The sequence below is a fragment of the Rhinoderma darwinii genome, chromosome 1 (genome assembly GCF_050947455.1).
Source record: "Rhinoderma darwinii isolate aRhiDar2 chromosome 1, aRhiDar2.hap1, whole genome shotgun sequence".
Lineage (NCBI taxonomy): Eukaryota > Metazoa > Chordata > Amphibia > Anura > Rhinodermatidae > Rhinoderma > Rhinoderma darwinii.
Window position 1 is genome coordinate 563,201,807 of NC_134687.1, and position 23,525 is coordinate 563,225,331.

The window sequence follows — 23,525 nt, forward strand, 5'->3', positions numbered from 1 at the left end:
CATATATGGACAGTGTTGTGAGGGTCTTCCCCAGAGCCGGAGTCCCGGGCAGAGCGCTAGTATAGGCTCTGCTCCGGGACTCTGTGGAATCCCCTGACATCACTGTCCATATATGTATGGAGTATCGAGTCTCGTCAACATGTTGGATGGTAAATGGAGTAGCTGGGGAAGCAGCAGTGCAGGAATGAAGAAGTAATAAAGTAAGTTTTTTTTACATGCAGCACTTTTAGGAAAAATGCATCATTCTTTTTAACATTTTTCCTGGCATTCTTTGCCACATTTTTTGGGCCAAAAAAAGCTGTGGCCAGATGTTATCTGGAAGCCAATAGCAAAATATGGAACGCACTAAAAACAGTGACCTTTTTGGGTGGTGTTTTTTTTCTTTTGTCTTGCTTTTTTGGCACAGTATTTTTTTTTAAAACCTTTGCTGTGATATAAAAAAAAGTTACTGAACCAAAAAAACGCAAGACAAAAGAAAAAAGTACACCACCCGCAGTTTGTAGTGCATTCAATATTTCCCTATTGACTTCCAGTTAACAAAAATGTCAAAAAAGTGTGACTACAAAAAACACCACCTAAAAAGGGCATAAAATTCATGCAGTTTTCCAAAAGAGCTACAAAAATAACCTGGACAGCCCTTACAACCACAACGCATAGCCGTACCGTCCCATGACGGATCCCATTAACGTACAATGGGGTCTGTCGGCTTCAGTTGTGGTTTGTCTTTTGACAGAAATAATAGCATTTCGCACAGCACTATTCTTCGCGTCAAATTTGCCGGAAATGGATGGAGCCTCTGACGCAGAATGAACATAGCCTTAGGGAGTACATTACAGAAAGGCGAGCCTAGGCGATTTCTTGTAATAAACCTGTCAGTATTTTACATGATAATGTGATGAGGGAGGACTCTCATACTGATCACCATAATGTTAATGGGTGAGGCGACCTTAATTTATTACTTCTCGGGATGGACATGTGTAATCCGAAGATTAAAGACAGCAAATCTGTCATTTCACTGATACCTGCCATGGTAATTCTAATTAAAACAATTAACTTGCTTTCTATTACATTTGTTAGTGATTTTAATCATCTAAATGTAGTGACTTAAATATTAATGCAGGAAAGTAATGAGAATGAATCATCTGTCTACAAACATCACAAATACTCGCTCTGATAAAGGTTTTTTTTTCACAATAGCTAGTCATTGCAATTATTACTGCTTGTATAGATGAATGACTATGGTGCCTGTAGCAGCAGATGGTCAGACACATGAGGTAGCTGCCGGGTGATTGAGTGTTTGGTTTACAGGATTTTTGCCACCCAAATTCAATATGCACACTTGGCTTGGTTGAACATGTATGTTTATTTTAATGGGGAGAGGGGATAAGGCCCCATGCACACGGCCGTGCCCGTAATCACAGCTCGCGATTGGGGGCACGGCCGCCCGCATTTTCGGGCCGTGCTCCCATACAAAGTATGGGAGCACGGCCCGCAACATGCAAAAGAACGGACATGTTCCATAATTTTCTGAACATTTCTACGGCACGGACAGCGGTAGCACGGTAGCGATACGGAAAGGTGTCCGCGGCCAATAGAACTGAATGGGTCAGCCATTGCGGACCGTATTACGGTCCACAATTATGGAGAATTTTTATGGTTGAGTGCATGGGGCCTTAACGCCACCAAACACCTCAGGCAGTAGCTTATCTCTAGTGGAATAAATGATATTTTCCACCTGATATCTGCTGTTGGGGGACTTTTAGGATGCCCCCATACACATTTTTTATACGTATACACAGATTTTTATGTGTTAGGCTCTGTTCATACCAGGTTGGAAAAAGTCCTATGCACCGTCCTATGCAACGGTATGCCATACATTTGCAAATGTCGACTATTAATTGATTAATTGTTATTGCCAGGGAAAATGTTGTATTACATGGTGCCTATTCAAATGAATTGGTGACCATGAAATACATTGTTGAGCGGACTCTGCCAGAGCTGGAACCAGTCTTTGCAGAAATGGGACCCCACGTATGATGTCAATGTGCCCTAATATGTTCTCTTCTGCCAAGTTAGTAGTCGGCTAACTGCTTTTTGTGAACCACAGACTATTCTGTGGCCAGCAGGAATACACACTACCCTATAAACAGAAAAAGTCTGCAGTAAAGCCGATTTACACGTTTGATGCAGCCAGGAGTCCATACAAGAGAGGAGAAACATCAGTCTTTTCTTTATACTATTCCTTCCTTTTGATTCACTTCTGGCTTTGGCTCAAATAACTGCATTAAAATGACATGTGTGACTGTAGCCTTAAAGCATGAAATCAGTAGATGCAGAGAACCTCATGTACACAGGTGACATTTACGTACAATGGCGACTTTACTGAAAAGGGCTGTCCCATCAGGGCATATGAAAAGAGGGTCCTCTAGTTCGGACTTCGTCTATGAGCCAGATTAATTCCGCTCTGGCTGACCCAGTCTGTCCATATATTACAAGGACAGCCATTCAATTGAAGGCACTGCGATGGGGCATGTTTGTCACAATTTCCCTGGAAATAACAGCTTATCTCCAGGGGGTTTCAGAAGCCAGACTGGTGACCTCCGATCAGCCGGCTTCATTTTCAGAAGGGGTTATTAGGAGACAAGCACTTTAAGTCTCCCATATGGAATTTTGGTGCATGTTACTATGAGTTTAGGATGCTGCATTGTATAAGGCCTTGTTCACACAGAGAAAAATTCACACCAACTCCGACGCATTTTTTCGTGTTGGAATTTGGGTAAATTCCGCTTCCGTTGTTTTCAATGGGAAACCGCTGTAAATACGGGGCCTAATTTTCAGCGTGTGGAGTTGAAAACCACATCAGATCTGCGACAGATTTTACTGCAAAACCGCAGCAGAAATCAGAGGGTCAGCCTCGGATTTCTGCCGCGGAAACTCGGTTACATCCACGTCAGATTTTTCCACATTGAAAATCCTCTGTGTGAACATGCAATGTTTCTAATATTTACATATTTGTATGTCACTCTATCTAGAAGTTCTCATAACGGGAGATAAAGTAGTGAGCCTATATCAAGCATCAAAGGGCTGATAACACAGAACAATAGACTGAATGCAGCTCACACTGTCCATAAGCATAGCGGAACACTAGTCACATGACCAGAAGGCGAGGGTGTGAGCATGCGCGGAATAACAAGGGACACGTGCGCATGTTTACGTTCCTTCTCACAGGTCGTGACGTCAGCACCGGCCTGACAGCTTTGTTGTCTCCATCGTCCTAAGAAGGGGAGGTCGTCGAGGGGAGAGAGGAGGAGGAGGAGGCAGCGGCGACGAGGAGTCCGGTCGGCTGGAAAAGTGAATATGTGATGCGAGTGAATGGCGAGGAGGTCATGCCGGAGATAAGAGAGGCGACGGCCGAAGAAGAACGAGGCCGCTGCCCGGCGACTGTCAACAAAGCGCATAGTCACATGACCGCCGAGCAGTGCGGCCGCTGATGACAACAACAATAGGGGCACAAGTGTAGAGAGATCCGGCCGCAGCGCCACTCGCAGGGATCCATCCGCCGCCAGAGCCGCGCACGTATACAGCTAGCCCGCAGCGGATGAGCGGTCCGCCGTGAGGAGGTCCCGGCGACATGTCTTTCTCTCTAGAGGACACGCTGGAGTCGGACTGGGTCGCTGTGCGTCCCAATGTGTTCGAGGAGAAGGAACGGAACAAGTTCGTGTTTATAGTGGCCTGGAATGAAGTAGAAGGCAAGTTCGCCATCACCTGTCACAACCGGACAGCGCAGCGCCAGCGGAGCGCTGACAAAGGAGGCAGCCGGAGCCCCTCCAAGAGGGATGAGCCAGAGGGCAGCCCTGCGAAGAGGGACATGACGCCATCGGGCAGCCCTGCTCGGGAACCTGAGGCGCAGGATGAGGACTGCAGCTGGGCCGGACTCTTCTCTTTCCAGGACCTGCGGGCCGTGCACCAGCAGCTGTGCTCCGTTAACGCGGAGCTGGAGCCCTGCCTTCCCGCTTTCCCAGAGGAGCCGTCTGGCATGTGGTCCGTGCTATTCGGGTCCCCGGAGCTGAGCGAGGAGCTGGTGGAGGAACTGTGCTGCCGCCTGCAGCTTTACTTGGGTCATGCCCTGGACACCTGCAGCTGGAAGATCCTCTCCCAAGTCCTGTTCACGGAGAGTGACGACCCGGAGGAGTATTACGAGAGCCTGAGCGAGCTGAGACATAAGGGCTACGAGGAGGCGCTGCAGAGGGCCCGGCGGAGGCTGCAGGAGGTATACGGGGCTTGTATGAGAGAGATTGCCTTAGTTACCATGGAAACCTGTGAGCCTCAAGGCCTAGTAAAATATGTAAGCGAGTAGTGATGGAAGGAGACAGGAGAGCTGTCTAATCATAACTTCTACCCATTATAACGAGATAAATGGCTGCCAGGCATCTCTGATCACGCTTATCTGGGTGAGGCGGGTACAAGTTGGTCATGGCGATTCATGTTTTACCCAATGGGATACATTGGAGGACTTGATATTGTTAATGGATCCTGCCGAAAGCTGTGGGATATACTAACGGAAAGAAAGATTGGTGTATTTTAGATCCCTCTGGTGCTGTAAGTTCATTTAGAAGACCTGCAGTTGGTCCTGGTGTTACATCTAGAATATGGACTGGTACATCTAGGTGCAATGTGCTGTCTGATTGAGGCCCGAGAGAGTAGTGGTGGGAATAGTGTGAGGACTAACGCTGGCCATACGGATCATAGAATCCTACTAATAATCTAATATGTATGGGGTCGTCCTGACTGTCCCCCGACGCCTGCTCACCAGGGAAATACTAATTCATTGTTACTCCAGAAGATCAGCGGTTCCAGAGGTACCTGGCAGCCGGTTACCCTTATCTCCCTACGACCGTACAACGAATGCTGGGTGATCGTGCGTATTTGTGGGGCAGACGGCTGGATAAGATACCTTATGTGAATGCGGAAATCTAGTGGTAATGGGAGATAAGTAAATAGAAAGGAAGCAGTGGATGGAGATGTGTAAGGAACAGCAAGAGAGTAATGGAGTGAAACTTAACAGCACCTGCCCTTTTAATAAAACTTTTGACATGATATAGTGACCTGTCAGAAGTTTTGATCGGTGGGGGTCCGGGTGCTGAGACCCCCACCAATCACTAAAATTAAGGGGCAGAAGCGCTCAGCCAGTCATCAGCTAACCCCACCTATCAGATGAAAGCCCAGCACTTCAGCACCAATCATTGAAACAAAAGTGCTCGTCTTCGCGCTCGGTTTTCATCTGCTAGGTGGGGTTAACTGATGACCGGCCTATAGAAGTCTTCGAGCCTGTATACAGCCTAACTTGCTGAGGAGAGCCGATCGTCGTCGAAAGAGCACAGCGCTTAGCTGAGCGCTTCTGCCCCTTTATTTTAGTGATTGGTGGGGCTTTAGCACACGGACCCCCACCCATCAAAACTTCTGATCGCTCACTATATCATGTCAAAAGTATTAAGATAGGGAAGTTACTTTTTGAGAAAAGATCCGGAAAGGAGTAAAGTGGCCATACACCATACCTGACCCGGCATGCTTATTTTAATGGGGAGGGGGCAGTAAGCCGCGGGCTTATCTTCCATGGGAGCAAAGGATTAAATCCCTCAACATCTAACATTAGTGGGGCGAGTTAGGTGCCCTCTATTCCCATTAGCAGAGTTTTGTTTTAATGTTGGGGCACTTTGAGTAGTGGAGCAAGACGTGCAGGACTATGCTGAGGTAAGAGGTTATGTGGTAGTGTAAGGCTGGATTCACATGAGCACATTACGTCCGTAATGGACGGAACGTATTTCGGCCCGTAATCCCGGACCAAACTCAGTGCAGGGAGCCGGGCTCCTAGCATCATAGTTATGTACGATGCTAGGAGTCCCTGCCTCTCTGCCGGACATCTGTCCCGTACTCTAATCATGTTTTCAGTACGGGACAGTAGTTCCACGGAGAGGCAGGGACTCCTAGCGTCGTACATCACTATGATGCTAGGAGCCCGGCTCCCTGCACTGAGTTCGGTCCGGGATTACCGGCCGAAATACGTTCCGTCCATTACGGACGTAATGTGCTCATGTGAATACAGCCTAAGAGAGCGTAAATAATGTGAGGTGTAAGAGAATAATAATGGGAGACGTAACAATATGAATAGTGTTGGGGAACATATAATAAGGCTACGTGCACACGCTTACTAAAAAATGTCTGAAAATACGGAGTTGTCTTCAAGGGAAAACTGCTCCTCATTATCATACGTTTTTTTTTGCAACTCACGTTTTTTACGGCCTTTTTTGGACCGGTTTTTCTTTTGAGTCAATCACCAGTGACTCAAGAAGTGACATGCAGTTCTGTTTCGCTGGCGTTTTTTTACGTGGCCGTTTTTCAAAACGGCCGCGTAAAAGAAAAAACGCCCCATCGGTACACAACGCCGTTTTTTTTCATTGAAATCAATGGGCAGATGTTTGGAGGCGTTCTGCTTCCGATTTTTCGGCTGTTTACGGCCCGAAAAACTGCCGAAAATAAGCCGTATGAACATACCCTAAGACTTCGTTCACTTCTGCGTCGGGACTTTGTTTATGGGTACCGTCGCAGCTCTCCGTCAGGGAAACCCATAAACGGAACCGTGACTGATACAAACGGAAACCATAGGTTTCACATTTGAAGGAAGCAATACCGTAGTCGACTGCGCTATTCATTCCGTCAAAATGATGGAACCCCTGCACAACGGAGACAAACAGAAACCATTTGCACCGGATCCGTCACCGTTGAATCAATGGTGATGCAAATGGAAACCTATGGTTTCAGTCAGGGTTCCGTTCATGGGTTCACCTGATGGAGAGCTCCGATGGAACCCCTGAACAGAGTCCCGACGTAGATGTGAAAGAAGCCTAAGAGAGTAGTGGTGGGAGATGTGTAAGGTGGAAAACTATGAGAGTTAGGCCTAGTTCACACTGAGTTTTTTGCAGACAGAAAACTGCCTGGAAAAATCCGCTCAGTTTTTATTTTGTTTTTTAAGTGGTTTTGTACCACACGCGTTCTTTGACGCATGTTTTTGAATGCGTTTTTTTTACTTCCAACAGGCAAAGGGAAACATTTTTTTTGTTTTTTTTACCCAAAAAACCGGCATGGCCGTTTGCTGCAGTTTTTTCCATCTCCTATTGATTTCAATGTGGACTCTGAGGTGGAAATCGCCTCAAGAAAGTTTGTCGCTTTTTTCTTCCCGCGAGCGCTTGTCTCTGCTCGCTTGAAAAAACACCTCTGCCTCCCATTGAATTCAATGGAAGGTGGTTTTGGCCGTTTTCTGGCGTGGGTTCCATGTCAAAACAGCACCCAAAAACTCTGTGTGAACTAGGCCCTAGACTGTTTTCAGACTAGTATAATACAGGTGCTTTTTACTCATAAAGCTGTGAGGGTCATTGGGGCCGGAATTTGCAACTGTAAGGGTATGTTCACACAGGGCGGATACACTGTGTAAAAGCACACAGCGTATCCCCCCCTGGGCGCCGCAACGAATTCCGGTCAAAAAAACGCACCAAATCATGGTCCAGGTTTTCAGCTGGAATGTCTGCTTTGGAAAGCTGCACATAAAAAAAAAAAAAAAAAAAAAAAGGTTCATACGTAGGCATGGCGACCCGTCCCTCTGCAGGCTGACCTCCTGGGATGACGTTTCATCCCATGTGACTGCTGCAGCCTGTCATTGGTCACATGGGATGAAACGTTATCCCAGGAGGCCAGCCGGGATGAAGCACAGAATTCTGGGTAAGTATAAGAATTTTTTTTCCTGAATTGTGTTTTTTTGCAGCGGCGGCGGCAACATCTGCTATTTGTTGTGGGTTTTATCTCCCCATTAAATTCAATGGGGAAAACCCGCAACAAAAAAGCAGTGATTGTGCAAATACAATTGGCGCTGTGGATGAGAAAAACGTGCCTTAGGTGAATTTGTGAGTGTTTTTTTTCCCACTCATCATTTACGCAGCATGTGGATAAGATTTGTTCAAATCTTATCCACTCTGCTGCTACTGTATTATGCTGTGGATTTTCTGCAACAAAATCCGTTGTGGAAAATCTGCAGTATTTACGCTACGTGTGAACTTCGCCTAATACGGCGTAAAAATGCATCCACATTCTGCTGGTCTGATACCGGCTTAATAGAGTAAGAGGGAGTGGTGGAGGGGGACGTGTAAGACTACAGTGAGGGGAGTAGTAAGAGTGCCGGAGTAACGGTAATGCAGCGTGACGGGTAAGAAACAAATGGGGTAAATTGTGAGAGTGGTGAAGAAGATGACGTAAGTAGCAGCGGGGTATGTGTGCGTCTCGGTGTATATCACGGGACACTGGTGTACCTATAGACCTCACTGGACTAATGTATACCAGAAGTGTGTCCTTTTGATTATCTGGTATTTCAGTATTCCTTTTTATTTAGTCTACTATGCACAATTCTCACGTGCACCTGATCTGTATGTCAAAACTGCGACCAAAGAGACATGATGGAGGCTCCTGTTATAAGGGGATCCGTTCCCTGATCTCATGTGGGACGGGATGTGAACAGAGCCGAAGATCAATGAACAGTGCAGTGACATCCTTGTGTAGTGTTTCCTATAAAACCATGGGTATCGATTCTCCCCCTCCCCGGAGCCCTAGTGCAGCAATGCTTTCATTCTCAGATCTCAATCCGTCTCCTCAATAAATCAATTTATAAAGAAAAGAAGCTTTCAAGATATTTCCGAGAACATTGATGTAACTTTTATTACTCAACTTAAAACATTCTTTGATCAGAGATCTTTGCTAAACTCCCAATGACACGAGACTATTTTTGACTGTGCTGTATTTTGAGACCCGTGTGCACTAGCTGAGCTGTTCTTCATTCATGTGCACAATATGGCCATTTACACTATTTACTGCTGATCTTTGGAAAGTTTTACAGATGCAGAGTTCATCCTACAGAGTATCTGGAAGGAAGTGCAGTAAGTAAGCTGCAAGTGTGCGCCCAGTGTCGTGTCCTGCAGTCTGTCCCTCATCTACCGTGTCCTCCGAACAGAGCGAGCACTGTAACCAATTATAAATGAATGCGCCGCAATTGTTCACTAGTTGCATTTTTTGTTGGTAACTTGGCACGTCTCTCACTTCATATCAATGGCACATTTATCGTGCTTAGCCGTCCCTGCATTAATGTGGTGATCTCACAGACTTGCCCCATGTTGAGTGATTCAGATTACCTCCGTATACCATACGCTGTCACAGTATTTTATATTCCCCCTGATCAGTTTGTTGTCTGGTTACAGTAAAGTATCCACTTGAGTATCAATCCTGTCTCTTTTAGTTCCAGTTTTCAGATACAGCTCTGTTTTATACACTGCAATAGACTTGATAAGCAGCCAACGGGCTCTTCTTAACAGGGGCTTTCCGGGAATATATAATTAACACTTAAAGGGACACAAAAGATAAAGTCTATTCTATTTCCATTTACTATGCTGTGGAATGTAGTCTGTTTTCTCTATGGAGCTATTTAAAGGGAACCTGTCAGTTCCTATTTGCCTGCCAAGCTGGTCCCGGCGTTTGGTAGGTATTGTAAAACTATGTGCCCACATAACTTTAGTTTGCTTTGTATTACCGGATTTGTCCAGATAAACTAGTTTATTGCCGTATGCAAATTTCTGTGCACGTGCCACCTGGGCGGTCAGTTCCCCACCAAGTGCTCCTTTTCTCGCCCCTATAGCCTTCTCAACTCCGCCTCCTTGCTCAGGATTGATGTCGGCACACTCATCCTCACTGAGGGGGTGGAGTTCTTCGCTGGCATTATCTATCACCATGTTTACTACTACTACTCCTACTACTACTCCTACTACTCCTCTGTACAGCGCTGGGCTATAGAAGTAACCAGAATAAATAAAAAAATCAACCATGTGTGATTGGCAGGGGTCCAACCCCCAGGACACCCACTAGTCCGAATGAAGACTATGGTGCCACATGTACAGAGGAGCTCCTGTGCCTGGATAAATATTTGTTCTACTTATTGTAAGGATAGGCCATCAATGTATATACCTGGAGAAACCCCTTAACGACCAATGGCTGTCACTTCTTAGCGCCCTGTCATGTAAATATCACAGGGATCATCACTGGGATCTCGGGGATACTGCCCAGTCTACCTACGAGAACGCAGCGGCAGTGCAGCTGTAATATACAGACCGGCTCCTGCTGCAACTGTCGGGATCAGAGTTTAGCCCCTCAGTCGTGACATCTAAGCTGTTTGAAAGATTGATTGTGCCCTGTGACGCTACAATGGGCAACCAATGGGTTAGGTCTGCTATCGGTATGTGTTTATGCCACAGTTACAATCCACATGAACACGGAACATGACGTTATCCAGCTGTAGTAAGCAATAAGCTTCTGCTCCATGTCTGGAATGTGACAAAAAAGCAGCAGAGTTAGTAGGCCTTAGGGCTCACGTACATGGCAAAGTCTGCCAGTGTCTGTCGGGTGGGTATGTGGGAGATATTCTCCTTCTAGGGAAAAATACCAGTGATCAAGCATGCAATGGAGCATGGCACGATTTTTTTTCGACTGGATTCATACATAAGCTGTCAGAAAAACAAACTTCTGAATGAAATTGGAGGGGTACGGAGGTGCAGTAAAGGTCCCATGCACCTCTGTGTGACCCTTTTTAGTGCTTTGTACATAACAGCCATAATAGGGTTGTCTGCGTAAGGCCTTATAGACCTCCGTCATTTTACCTATATAATCAATGGTAAGTGTGGATTCGCACGCTGCGTTTTTAGGAAAAACTGCACTTTTTTGGTGGTTTTTTTTCCTTTGTAGTTTTTGCCATTCTTTTCGGCACCAAAAAAAAACCGCTGCGACCAAATGCCAACTTGAAGTCAAAGGTGAAATATTGATTTTACTACAGACATTGCATTTGTAAAAGCACATACAAAAAAACTTTAAGTGCGGATTTTGCCTGCGTTTATCAGTGGTTTTGATGCAGATTTTCCCCATTCAATTCTGCAATGTTGCCTAAGGCTGGAGTCGCACAAAATTTCCCACAGCGTTTGCGCAGCAAAATCCGCAAATGTTATGTGCGGATTTCACTGTGTATTTCATCCCTTCTACATTAAAAAGAATGAAATCCACAGTGAACATCCAGAACCGAATGAGCTTATGGCGGGTTGGAAAATTCGCAGCATGCTCGGATATCTGTGCAGGAAGATGTTCAGCATCATGTGAATGAGAATTTTTAAATCTCATCCGATTGCTTAAAACTTCCACTCCGGATTTTCCACTCTCAAATCCGGACGGAAAATCTGCAACGAATCCCCTATGTAAACCTATTCAGAAGTGCTGAATCTTCATTAAATTAAACATTTTCTTTACCTGCATGTCTATAAATAAAAACACTGGACCAAAATGTTCTTAGTGAGTAAACCCCATTATCCCCTATTTACAGGATAAATGTATGCTCAATGGGGGTCCCACCACTCACTAGAATGGGGGTCCTGAGCCCGCTCAGTTTCTCCCTGTTGCACGATCGCAGTGAAGAGTTTGAATGGAGCGGTGATGAATGTTCTTAGTGGGAAAGCCCTTCAACCCTTATTATGAAATAATGCTGTACAAACCTATACCGGTGAGTGGTTTTTTATTTTGTCCTAAAAATATATTTTTTTCTTTGTAGCTGTTGGAAAAACATAAAGCAACAGAAAAAATGGTTGATCTTCTGGAGTTGTATCAGATGGAAGATGAAGCTTACAATGCTGTTGTAGAAGCCACTACAGAATTTTATCAGTACTTGTTGCAACCATTTCGAGACATGAGGGAGCTTGCTATGTTAAGGAGGCAACAGATTAAGGTATTGGTTTATATGGTTTTGTATTTCTTCTCTATAGATTAACAAATATACACTTTACTATTTATTTATAAAAAGACCTAGGATGGATACGTCTTGGCTCCTAAACATTGCTGCAATAGATATCCATTATCCGTTATTATTAGGATTTTGAAAGTGAACGTGTGAAATTCATCTTTGCTTCTGTATCTGAACGTGTAGCGTAATGGAGGAGAAGCGGAGTAAATCCCGCCCAGAGTCACCGAGTGAACATGTGAGTTTGGCTCTCCTCGCCCCCCACGCTAGGGTTGCACTATACATCGAAATATCGATATTGTGCACCCCCAAACGGTTCAATGCTGTGAATTCATCTATTTCAACACTAAGCCTTGCAGCCGCACAGCTTAGTATTGTAATACATGAATTTAATCACTAGTACTACAAAGAACGTGGCGCGTGCACTGCACAGCACCCGCGATGTCCTCCATCTCCAATGCCCACCGCTCATTTGTGCAGCGCTGGTCGAATCCCATCATGCTGATCGCCTGGATACAGCAAGTATGCTCGTGCGATCAGAAGCAGGGCAACTTCTGTAATACATAGCCACAGCCCCACTAACGGTGGAGATCAGAGAGCGCTTTTGTCTCCATTGTTAACCCCTTAAATGCCACGATCAAAGCTGATTGCGGCATTCAAAGGAGAAGGGGGAACCCCTTTGATCGCGTCACAGGGAATACCTATGACGTGTTTGAGGGACATACCTTATAAGGACATACAGCCCAGGGTCTATTGAAGGACCCCAGGGCTGTCTGACCATATTTCCGGTTGCTAGGACATACTTAGTACACAGGCTGTTAGGGCATAACTATCAGTACATAGATATATGCCAGTACATTAAAGTTAAAAATAATAAAAATCTGAATATAAAAAGTAATGTTAAATAAATACAAATCTGTAAAGAAAAAACCCCAAAACACATTCATATTTTTTACAATAAATAAACGTATTAAAATATAGGTCCCAAAACATAAAATAATCTACACACATTTGGTATCATAACTACCATAACAACCTGCACATCAAATGTATAGCGTTATTTATGATGACTGGTGTATACCTTTAAAAAAAACAAAAAAAAAAAACCTCTACTTTTCTGCATTTTTGGCAAAATAAAAATTTATATAAATCAAACGATAATGTAAATGTACCAAAAAATGGCACGTACATAAAGTACAACTTCTCCTGCAAAAAAAGTCTCGTACAGCTACGTCGAGCAAAAAATAGAAAAGTTATGAATGCAGGATGCAAAGAGGAAAAAATAAAAAAATTGTTATGTTCTCAAGGCCAAAATTGTCCTTAGAGGGTTAAAGAGTAACTATGACTGTACAAATGTTTGGATCGGTGGGGTCCGGGTGCGGAGACCTACACAATTGCTAAACGGTGCAGAAGCGCTCCGCTCTCTGCACCTTCTGCTGTGATCACGCTCCTGGTCAGGCTGAAGATGGCCTAAATAGAATGTCTAAAAGGCCCGTCTTCAGCTAAACAAGGAGCACCGATCACAGCCAAAGGTGCAGAGAGTGAGCGCTTCTGCACCTTCGTTTCAGTAACGGTGGGGTTCTCCGCACCGATCCAAACTTTTGATATGTCTGAAGTTTCAAAGGTTTTATGAAAGTGCAGTCATTCTTCAACCCCAATGTTGCCATTATGAGAGGGAAATGCTGGTCACTTATTTATGTGGTGCACATGGTGTTATGAATTTTGAACCTCCATGTGCCTGACATAGTAATTAACCACATTATGTACCTCACACACATTAACCTGATGTTGCCCATTATGACTGTGAGGTACATGATGGAGTTAATTACTATTGGTCCGGATTCACACGAGCGTTGCGCATCTCGGATGTGAAAAACTGCCATTTTTCACGTCCGAGGTACATCCGTGTTCTGCGGGATGCGTTATCAGGCATCCTCCATAGAAAAAAAGAGAAGTAGGATCCAGCGATGTATATATAAATGGGGAAACTCGGTTTCCACTTTATTGATCACGAACAATAAAAGGTGAATACAGGAGAGATGACAAGGTGGTTGAATTGGCAAATGAAAGGAAGCCTACGCGTTTCGAGCACAGTCTGTGCTCTTATTCATGGCTGATTCATGTCCCGTTTCCCGCTACATTATATGGTTCAATGAATAGAGCCATGAAAATCTACAACTCGTCCCGCAAAAAAACCAAAACCCTCCTGTGGCAATTTTGATGGAATAATAAAAAAGTTATGGCTTTTGGAAGGTGGGGAGGAAGAAATGAAAGTGACAATGCAAAAAATGGCTGCGGCAGGAAAGGGTTAAATAGTATCTGTCACCAGATTATAAGTGCCCTATCTCCTACATAATCTGATCGGCGCTGTAATGTAGATAACAACAGTGTTTTTTTTTAAAACGATCATTTTTGAGCAAGTTATGAGCTAGTTTAGATTTATGCTAATTAGTTTCTTAATGACCAACTGGACGTGTTTTTACTTTTTACCAACTGGGCGTTGTGAAGAGGAGTGTATGACGCTGACCAATCAGTGAGCAATCGGCGTCATAGACTTCTCATTGTTCCAGCCCAGCTTCTTTCACTGCACAATCACACTGTAACAATGGGCTGGAACAATGAGAAGTGTATGACGCTGATTGCTCACTGATTGGTCAGCGTTATACACTTCTCTGTACAACGCCCACTTGGTAAAAAGTAAAAACACGACCAGTTGGTCATTAAGAAACTAATTAGCATAAATCTAAACTAGCTCATAACTTGCTCAAAAACCACTATTGTTATCTACATTACAGCGCCAAGCAGATTATGTAGGAAATAGGGCATTTATAATCTGGTGACAGAGCCTCTTTAAAAAGGCAATAAAAGATACAAATGACAAAAAGGTGGCTATCAAATCAACATGCTCAAATACAACTGGTATTAGTACAAATGTTTTTTACAATGTGCAATATAAGTTCAGTCATGAAACAAGAAAAAAAACAAACATTGAAGGACTTTTTGGAGCAATTGGTAGCCTGAAGGTTCTTTATCTTGGTTTGCGCAATAATCAGTATGACAAGTGTAAGTGTACAGAAATCGGAGCGGCCATAGTCACTTTAGACTTGCCCACTTACCAATCCCTATAAACAGTGTTTGTGGTGTGGCATCCTACTTCCCTGATAAGCGACTATAAATTATATACGGACAAAGAAGAAGTTAAGGTGGTATAAAAGCATTAAAAACCAGCTGTCCCAACCCCCTAAGCGATCAGCATGTGGTCGCTCCTTTCAAAACTATCACCAAAGTTACAGTTGGGGAAAGTCCATAAAATGAGTTTCCAGATATCATTAAAAGGGTTTTCCGAGCGCCATCTTTTACTCTAACCCATGCTTAACCTTCTGAAATCCATAGATTTGTAAGTTACACACCGCTCCAAAAGTGGCTTTGAGTTCTTTTTCTGTCGTGGATTATGAAATCTGTTTTCTTCTTCCGCAATTCATGACCCTCTGTACATCCGTAACGTAGGTCCTGTTTAGGAAACCATTCCCCCAATGTACGGCACATCATTAATGTCCCGTTTAGGGTTCTGGATCAACTCACCGCATGTTACACGCATGCTACATAGGTGGAAATATTGTGCATGCATGGGCCCTTCAGTTGCATTATGGAATTCGTAGTTTTCCACCCCCCCACACACGAAAGAAATTAAGCAGAAAAAAATGTTGTGTGATAATGAGAGATTGTGGTAAGAGAATTGTGGGTTTTTTGTTGCTTTTTTTTAAACTGAAACATGAAATACGCTTTCGAGAGTGACTACACTTTAGTCAAACTTTTGATATGTCAGAGACATATCAGAAGTTTTGATCGGTGGGGTCCGGGTGCTTAGACCCCCACCATCGTGGAAATGAAGGTACCGAAGCACTCAGCTGAGTGCTATCCACCTTCGGCAGTGATCAGCTCTTCCCGTTATGGTGAAAACGGCTCATAGACGTTCCATGAGAGCCATCTTTAGGCTGACAAGGAGAGCCGATCACAGCCAAAAGTGGATAGCGCTCAGCGGAGTGCGTCTGTATCTTCATTTGAGGAACGGTGGGGGTCTCCGCACCGATCAAAACTTCTGATATGTCTCTGACATCAAAGTTGCTGAAAGTACAGTTAAACTTTAAGATTAATAATCGTATTGTTCGTTGTATTTTTTTTTTTTTTGACGTCTCTGAAAACCCCTTTTAACATTACAATAATCTGAACATGTCGTGATCTACAATAAAACTTACAGGGGTTTTCCCGATCTTTAAAAATTGTGTGCAGACGGTTTAGCTGCAGTATGATTAGTCACTTACTTATGTACTGTCTGTAGCTGAAAAGCCTCTGTAAACCAGTCTAACATTCAGTCGCATGATCCTGCTTTTGGTGTTTATCGCCTCCTTGTGTGACGATCCCTACACTGAAGACTTGGTTAACTCCCCCCTACAGGTAATCGCACATCACATACCTCTTATCTTCACTGCTGCCTGCTCTACCTCTCTCTCTGGAGGAATTGTGTTTCACATGCTGAGCAGCATATAGTTCAGAGTCTTGTCAGAGCTGTATCTCCGTACTAGACAGTGAGTAATTGCAGCACTACCTTAGACTTTGTAATAAAGGGCATGCAGGCAGCTGTAAGAGGGGAAAAGAATCATAGGAACTGAAGCTCTTCACATGGTAATCCTACCCGCAGCCAGTCCTGCCAGCCTCAAAGCACAGGTGCTGTACAGAGATGGGTAACCTAATAAAAGTAACAAATTACTTTCTTGTTGATATCATTGGGGGTCACAGTACCATGGGTATATGCCCTTGCCACTAGGAGGCTGACACTAGGTAGGAAAGAGTCTAGGCTCTGCCCAGGCAGACCATACCCTTCCTGCAGACACTGGCTCAGGCCCCCTGCACACGGCCATAGACGTCATCCCGGTCCGTGGCTACAGCCGGTCTCGGACAGTCGTCTGCATTTGCGGACCGTGCTCCTATTCTAAAGTATGGGAACATGGTCTGTAAAATAATTTAAAAAAAATAGGACGTCCTAATTTTTACGGAATCTTTTTACGGCCCGAACGCGTTCCCATAAATATACGGGAAGGTGTCCGTCAGCCATATAAATGAATCGGTCCGTAATTACAGTCGAAATCTACGTGTGCACGGGGCCTTAATCCGTTTTAGCCTAGTGTCCATAGGAGGTAAACAAGACCTGATTATCAGGTCTGCTGCTATATTTTTATTTTAGTTTTTATTGCTTTCATATTATTTCTTCTTATCGGCAGGGGGGTTTTCACCCTGTGCTGCCAGCCCATTCAACCTCGTGCGGGTGTTGGGAAACCAGGCAGTCCTCTGCACTGTGCTTCCTTCACCACCGGTCACTTATCCTATTTTCTGAATCTTTAGGTAGTGTGACACTTCAAAATACCCGTATGTTCTGTCTTCGGTGCCTGCGCCGCGGCTCATTAGTACATTTTTTTTTTTTTTTACAATAAACGTTTAAAATAAGTCTCAATATATTTAAATATACACATTCGGTATCGTCGCGACCATAATAACACATTTATAGCGTCATGTATGATGTTTACGCAGTTTTAAAATAAAATAAAATCTGCTTTCTTTCACTTATTAATGTGAGGCACGAAGTATTATGAATTTTGAACCTCCATGTGCCTCACATTAATAGTAATTAAACCCATCATGTACCTCACACATTAACCCAATGTTGTCCATTCTGGCTGAGGAGCATGATTGGGTTAATTACGATTAATGTAAGGCACACGGAGGTTCAAAATTCATCACACCCCGCGCCTCACATCAGAAAATGTAAGAACTTTTTTAAAATGTATTATTGTTGCCAAAATATCGTTTTGGTATCGAGTATTGCAATACTGCAAGAAGTGTCGGTATCTAAGTCCATATTCTGGTATCGTGACAACCCTAGTCAGAAACACGATCTACTGCAATGCATTAGTATAGTAGTATATAGCGCTAGCAATCCAACGATCTCTAGTTCAAGTCATCTAGAGGGGACTAGTAAAAATCAGTTATTTTTTTTTTTTGGTAAAAATAAATAAAATAAACATAATTGTTCTCACCGTGTCTGTAAAAGGCTGATCTATTACAATATAACATTATTTAACAGTCACCGTGAATCCAGTACGAAAAAAATGCCAGAATCGCAGTTTTTTGGTCACTTCCTCATCTCCCACAAAAAATGCAATAAAAAGTAATCAAAAACTTGTTATTACCCCAAAATGGTACCATTAAAAACTACAGCTCGTCCCGCAAAAAAAAAGCCCTCCTACTGATCGACGGAAAAAAAGTTGTCAGAATTTAGTAACACAAAATAAATAAAAAAATTACAGTAGAAAAATATAAATCGCTACGGATGGGTGTCCGTGCCGTAGAGGTGTTCCGAAAATTATGGAACATGTACGTTCTTTTGCATTTTGCGGGCTGTACTCCCATATGTTGAATGGGAGCACGGGCCGAAAATGCGGGTGGCAGTCTCCGGTCGGCCGTGCCCGCTATTGCATGCCGTGATTATGGGCACGGCCATGTGCATGGGGCCTAAGAAATGTACTTTACCGCTCAAATGACCAATATCAGTCCACAAAAGAAAAGTCCTAAGTTCATGGAATATCGCTCCCCTTTACACCGTTGGGAAAGGCGAAAATCTGCGATCTGCGCTGTTACAGATTAGTCCACTGGACTCTAGTTCCACTGTCGACAAGGCAAGCGCATCCGGATGTCTGTACCTGTAGTTTTCATAGTAAAGCTGACATAGAGTAGTACCGCCCCAACAGCGCAAATCAAAATTATTTTTAAATACTTACCAGATGTAAGTGACAAACAAGCATGTCATTAAAAACACGTGCACCTTCGTCTGTGATCAGTGCTCCTTGTTATGATAAAGGAGGCTCACACAGTGCTACAAGTCACGGCCTGCCATGATAGCTTTCATAAGTCCTGGTACCAGTTTTAGGTTAGCAGGAGATTCAAAGATTGCAGACCACTGGTGAAAAGGTATAAGGCCTTATTCACACTATATAATTCAATGCGGCTCTTCACACGGCCGTTGTTTCAATGGACCGTGTGAAGGGTCTGTGAGAAAATAGAACATGTCCTATTTTTTCACGCTACACGCATCCCTCCATAGACTCTAGTCTATGGAGGATGCGTGATATCGCATCCCACAGCGCGAGATCCGCAACGCCCGTGTGACTCTAGCCTAAGGCATATGAATTTCTATTTATGGTGTAATGTATGGCACACACTTAAGTATTCACAACACTGAAAAATGTTAAATGTAGTCATTAACCGGGTATATAACCCCATTGCACATGCAAATGACCAGAAGGTATATTGGGTGCTTTGACAGGGTATTTTTAGTATTCTTCAGCAACCACCATGTATTTAATTAGAGAGTAGAACAGGAGGAAGAAAATTGCTTCCCAGTGATCGGTTGACAAAATCCCGAGAGCTGCTGCAATAGCCCTTCCAGAGATTTGCTTTACAGTAGGCACCTGGACATAAGAAAACAATCCTATATTCTATGGAAAACTGTTGTGGGCATGCTCTGTGACCTTTGCAGAGGTTGCTATGCAGGGAGTAGGAGCAGAGCTGTCATCACCTACCATCCGTGGTGTGAAGTGTAATCATACCCTCTGATGACAATGACTGCTATCCCTGCCCCCAGTGTACACAACACAAGCTGAAAAGTGGTCTCTGCAAAACAGGAAGTGTCCGCCTATCGTGAGGGCTCAGTGGCCAGTGTGAAAACGGCAATATTTTACTAAAGATGACGACATGGAAAGTAAAGAAAAACTCACTGTATACTGTTGTATCTGGCACTTCGCTGTCTGTTTCTATGGACTTCCCAATGAAGAATGGTTTTGTTTACTTAACTGTGAGTAACTTCTTTTTGCCTTTTCCCTTAAGATACATATTGTAATCTAATTATATAAGAAATATGGGTCTTGCTTAGATTGTCCCAGTTGTGTCAAGTAGTTATTACCTTTGATGTCTCATTTCCTTTTTGATGTAAGTTGACAACGTGGGCTTCATTTCAGAATGGCATATTCAATTAAAATTCTTTTACATCTTTGGAGAAGAGAGCAGACAAATAACCTGTGTTAGAAATACACGTATCGGAAGGAAACCTCCTTGCAGTAGATATAATAGAAGTGCAGTCAGACCATGCATTTTATATTCCTCAAGTTTGTAGGTTGTGTCGTCCCCCCCCCCCCCCCCATAATCCCATTGTCATTTCTAAGATTTGACACCACTGTACTCTCATGTATACGATCATCTGCAACAATAGATTGCTCGTGTGCATATTTGTACTCCAGTCCAGCAAGAATACATTAATCTCTTATAATAAATATAACCCTTTATTGTTTGCCTGCATTTTGTCACCTACTCTAACAAACCCACAAAAGCCGTAAAAGGGTCCACTCAAAAGGGTTTTCCAGTCCCTAAAGATTGATGGCTTATCCTCCGGGTAGGCCATCAATAGCTGATGGATTGGGGCCGGGGCCCCCACCGATCAGCTGTTTTGAAGGGGGTACAGCGCTCATACGAGCACTGCTTCCCCTTTTCTACTTGCTCACTATGAATCATCGACACAAATGTAGCCGCGATTCACAGTTGTTGCAGCCGCCTTCTCCCATTGAAGTGAATAGAAGAAGGCTGTGAATCGCCGCTACAGGTGTGTCGATAATTCACAGTGAGCAAGTAAAAATCGCTGCACCCCCTTCAAAATTAGCTAAACAGCAGGGGTCCCAAGAGTCTGACCCCGAGCGATCAGCTATTGATGGCCTATCCTGAGGATTGGAAAACCCCTTTTAAGTCATTACTTTATTGATTGGAATAAACATTAAAGAGAACCTGTCACTTGGTCATATAAGTAGAACTGGTTTACTGACCTGAATAGCCTTTTTTTCCTGGAACCCTTGTACCAGAGCTATGGCCCACTGTTATTGCCCACTGAGGTGCTCCCTCTATGCTAATTTTCTGTAGTTAGCCAAAGAGGGCGTGAACTACCCTCAAGCTGCCTCGAGCTGATTGGTCCGCATCAGAGGCAGAGGGAAGCTGGCTCCACCCCGTTGGCTAACTACAGCAAATTAGCCAACTCAACAGTGGGCCATATCTCTGGAATGGGGGAGGGGGAATCCCAGAAAAAATAAAACTGCACTGGATTAAGGGAGACCGTGCTATTCAGGTCAGTTTACCTGTTCAATTTATATGAACTGGCTGGCCCATAGTAATGTGGATCAGTCCATAAGCTGCAAAAGTCCAACAGTCAGATAATCTACGACTTTAAACATCTGCGACCGTGAACAACGACCGCTCTTCTCTGCTCTTTGTGCTGGGCCTGTATTCCCATCAGGTCATTTTGTGTTGTGGTTAGGGACATGTCGGGGGAGTGCATGGACACGCATGGCTAAGGGATGTGACAGACGGCCCCTGGATATGTGATCTGTAACAAATCATTGTGGCTGATCGTGACCAGTAGTATTCTTTCTTGGAAAGAACATCCTGTACACAACACATCACACACATTGCATTTTTAAGAAAACTATAGAATCTAATGTGCTTATTTATTTATTTATTTATTTATTATTTATTTATTTATTTCAGTTACTTATATAGCGCCAACATATTACGCAGCGCTGTACAGAGGTCATTTAATCCCCCGTGTCCAGGTCTAATTCTCCATTTTTTTAAATGCACTTCTTTTAACGATAATATCTTTGCAACCGCTTTTAATATCACAACTATTTTTACTTTGTTTTTTACAAGATTTATGAGGCTTTCGTTTTCTAGATTAGTTTAATTCCATGTTTTGAATTTTTCTGAGCAGAGAAATCATAAAAAATGTAAAAAAAAACTTTTTGGTATTTATATTTGTGTGTGTGTGTGTGTGTGTGTATGCGTATGTATATAATGTGTGTGTATATATTAACCCCTTCCTGACAAAAACAACTTTCAGATTTTCATTTTCGTTTTTTCCTCCCCACATTCCAGAAGCCATAGCGTCTTTATTTTTCCGTCGATATAGTCCTATGAGGGCTTGATTTTTGTGGGACGAGATGTAATTTTTCGTAGCACCATTTATTTTGCCGTATAATGTACTAGGAAATGGGAAAAAATTATTTGTGGGGTAGAAAATGAAAAAAAAACAGCGATTCCTCCATGTTTTTTTGCGCGCTGTTTTTACGGCATTTACTGTGCAATTAAAACAACATGTTAACTTTATTCTGTGGGTTAATAAGATTACGGCGATACCAAATATATATAGTTTTTTTCTATATTTTACAATTAAAAACCTAAGTGTAAAAAAGAACATTTATTTTGCGTCGCCAAATTCCGAGAGCCATAACTTTTTTTTTATTTTTCCGTCTATTAAGTGGTATGAGGGCTTATTTTTTGCGGGATAAGCTGTAGTTTTTAATAATACCATTTTGGTGTAAATGCGACGGTTTGATCACTTTTTATTTAATTTTTTTGTGGGAGATTAGGTGACTAAAAAATAGAGATTCTGGCGTTTACAATTTTTTATTTTATTTTATTTAATTTTATTTTTTTACAGCGTTCACCATGCGGGTTAAATAATGATATATTATAATAGTTCAGACTTTTACGGACGCGGCGATACCAATTATGTATATTTATTTACTTTTTTACTGTGCTCTAGGGGGAAAATGGGAAAACGTGTTTTGTTTTTTTTTTTTGTTTGTTTTTTTACTTAAAATTTTTTTTTATACACAAAAAAATCAACTTTATTTAACTCCTTTTTACTTTTTTTATTAGGGACTTCAACCAGCGATCATTAGATCGCTTGCACGATATACTGCAATACTAATGTATTGCAGTATATCGTGATTCTGACAGCCATCTATTAAGCCCTGCCAGAGGCAGGACTTAATGGGTGTACAAAGATGGCGGACCTGGGGGTCTTCATTAGGCCCCCAGGCAGCCATAGCAACCATCGCCCCCCAGGGGGGGGCGCGATGAGCTGTTAGAGGGGGTCGCCCCCCTCTTTCTCACGATTTAAATGCTGCGGTCGGTATTGACCGCGGCATTTAACTAGTTAAACTAGCGGGATCGCGCTCAAGTTACTCAAGTTATCGCGCTAGTTACTCTGAAGTGTCGGCTGTAACATACAGCCGACACCGGCATCGTATGGAGCGAGCTCACTGCGTGAGCTCGCTCCATACTTCCCCTTCCCGGCTATGACGTAACTGTATGTCATATGTCGGGAAGGGGTTAATGTATGTGTGTCACCCTGGATCGCTGTGAGCGGATAAGAGGGCTATAAGGCTATGTTCACGCGAAGTGAAAAAAAATGGCAGTTAACGGATCAACTGTCAGTTTTTCATGGCTTTTTTGCATCAATGTGTCTCAAAATTTGAATCCATTTCCCGGCCGTCTGATATATACCATCCATTTTTCATGAACGTTAAAGAAAAAAAAAAATTGATTAATTTTATTCATTAGGGTTTTTTTTTTTTGTTACAGCCACCTGAAAACACCACAGTGCCGCTGCAGATAGTGACGCAATACAATTGTAGATAGTGCCACTTTGCCCACTGTAAATAGTGCCACACACAGTACCCATGTAGATAGCGCCACAGTGTCCCCTGTAGGTAGCGCCCAT

General features: G+C 43.3%; 1 protein-coding gene across 2 annotated transcripts in view; it reads left to right on the forward strand.

Moving 5' to 3' along the window:
* Window positions 1-3,174: 3,174 nt before the first annotated feature.
* The window catches only part of JMY (junction mediating and regulatory protein, p53 cofactor), a 61,861-nt gene continuing 41,510 nt past the window's right edge, over window positions 3,175-23,525 (forward strand). The window contains exons 1-2 of one of the 2 annotated variants that reach the window (XM_075838749.1): window positions 3,175-4,270; window positions 11,681-11,854. In XM_075838749.1, the coding sequence (XP_075694864.1) occupies window positions 3,632-4,270; window positions 11,681-11,854 (813 nt within the window). In that variant the 5' untranslated portion in view covers window positions 3,175-3,631. The remainder of the gene's footprint in view (window positions 4,271-11,680; window positions 11,855-23,525) is intronic. The other variant, XM_075838748.1, reaches the window with a different exon arrangement.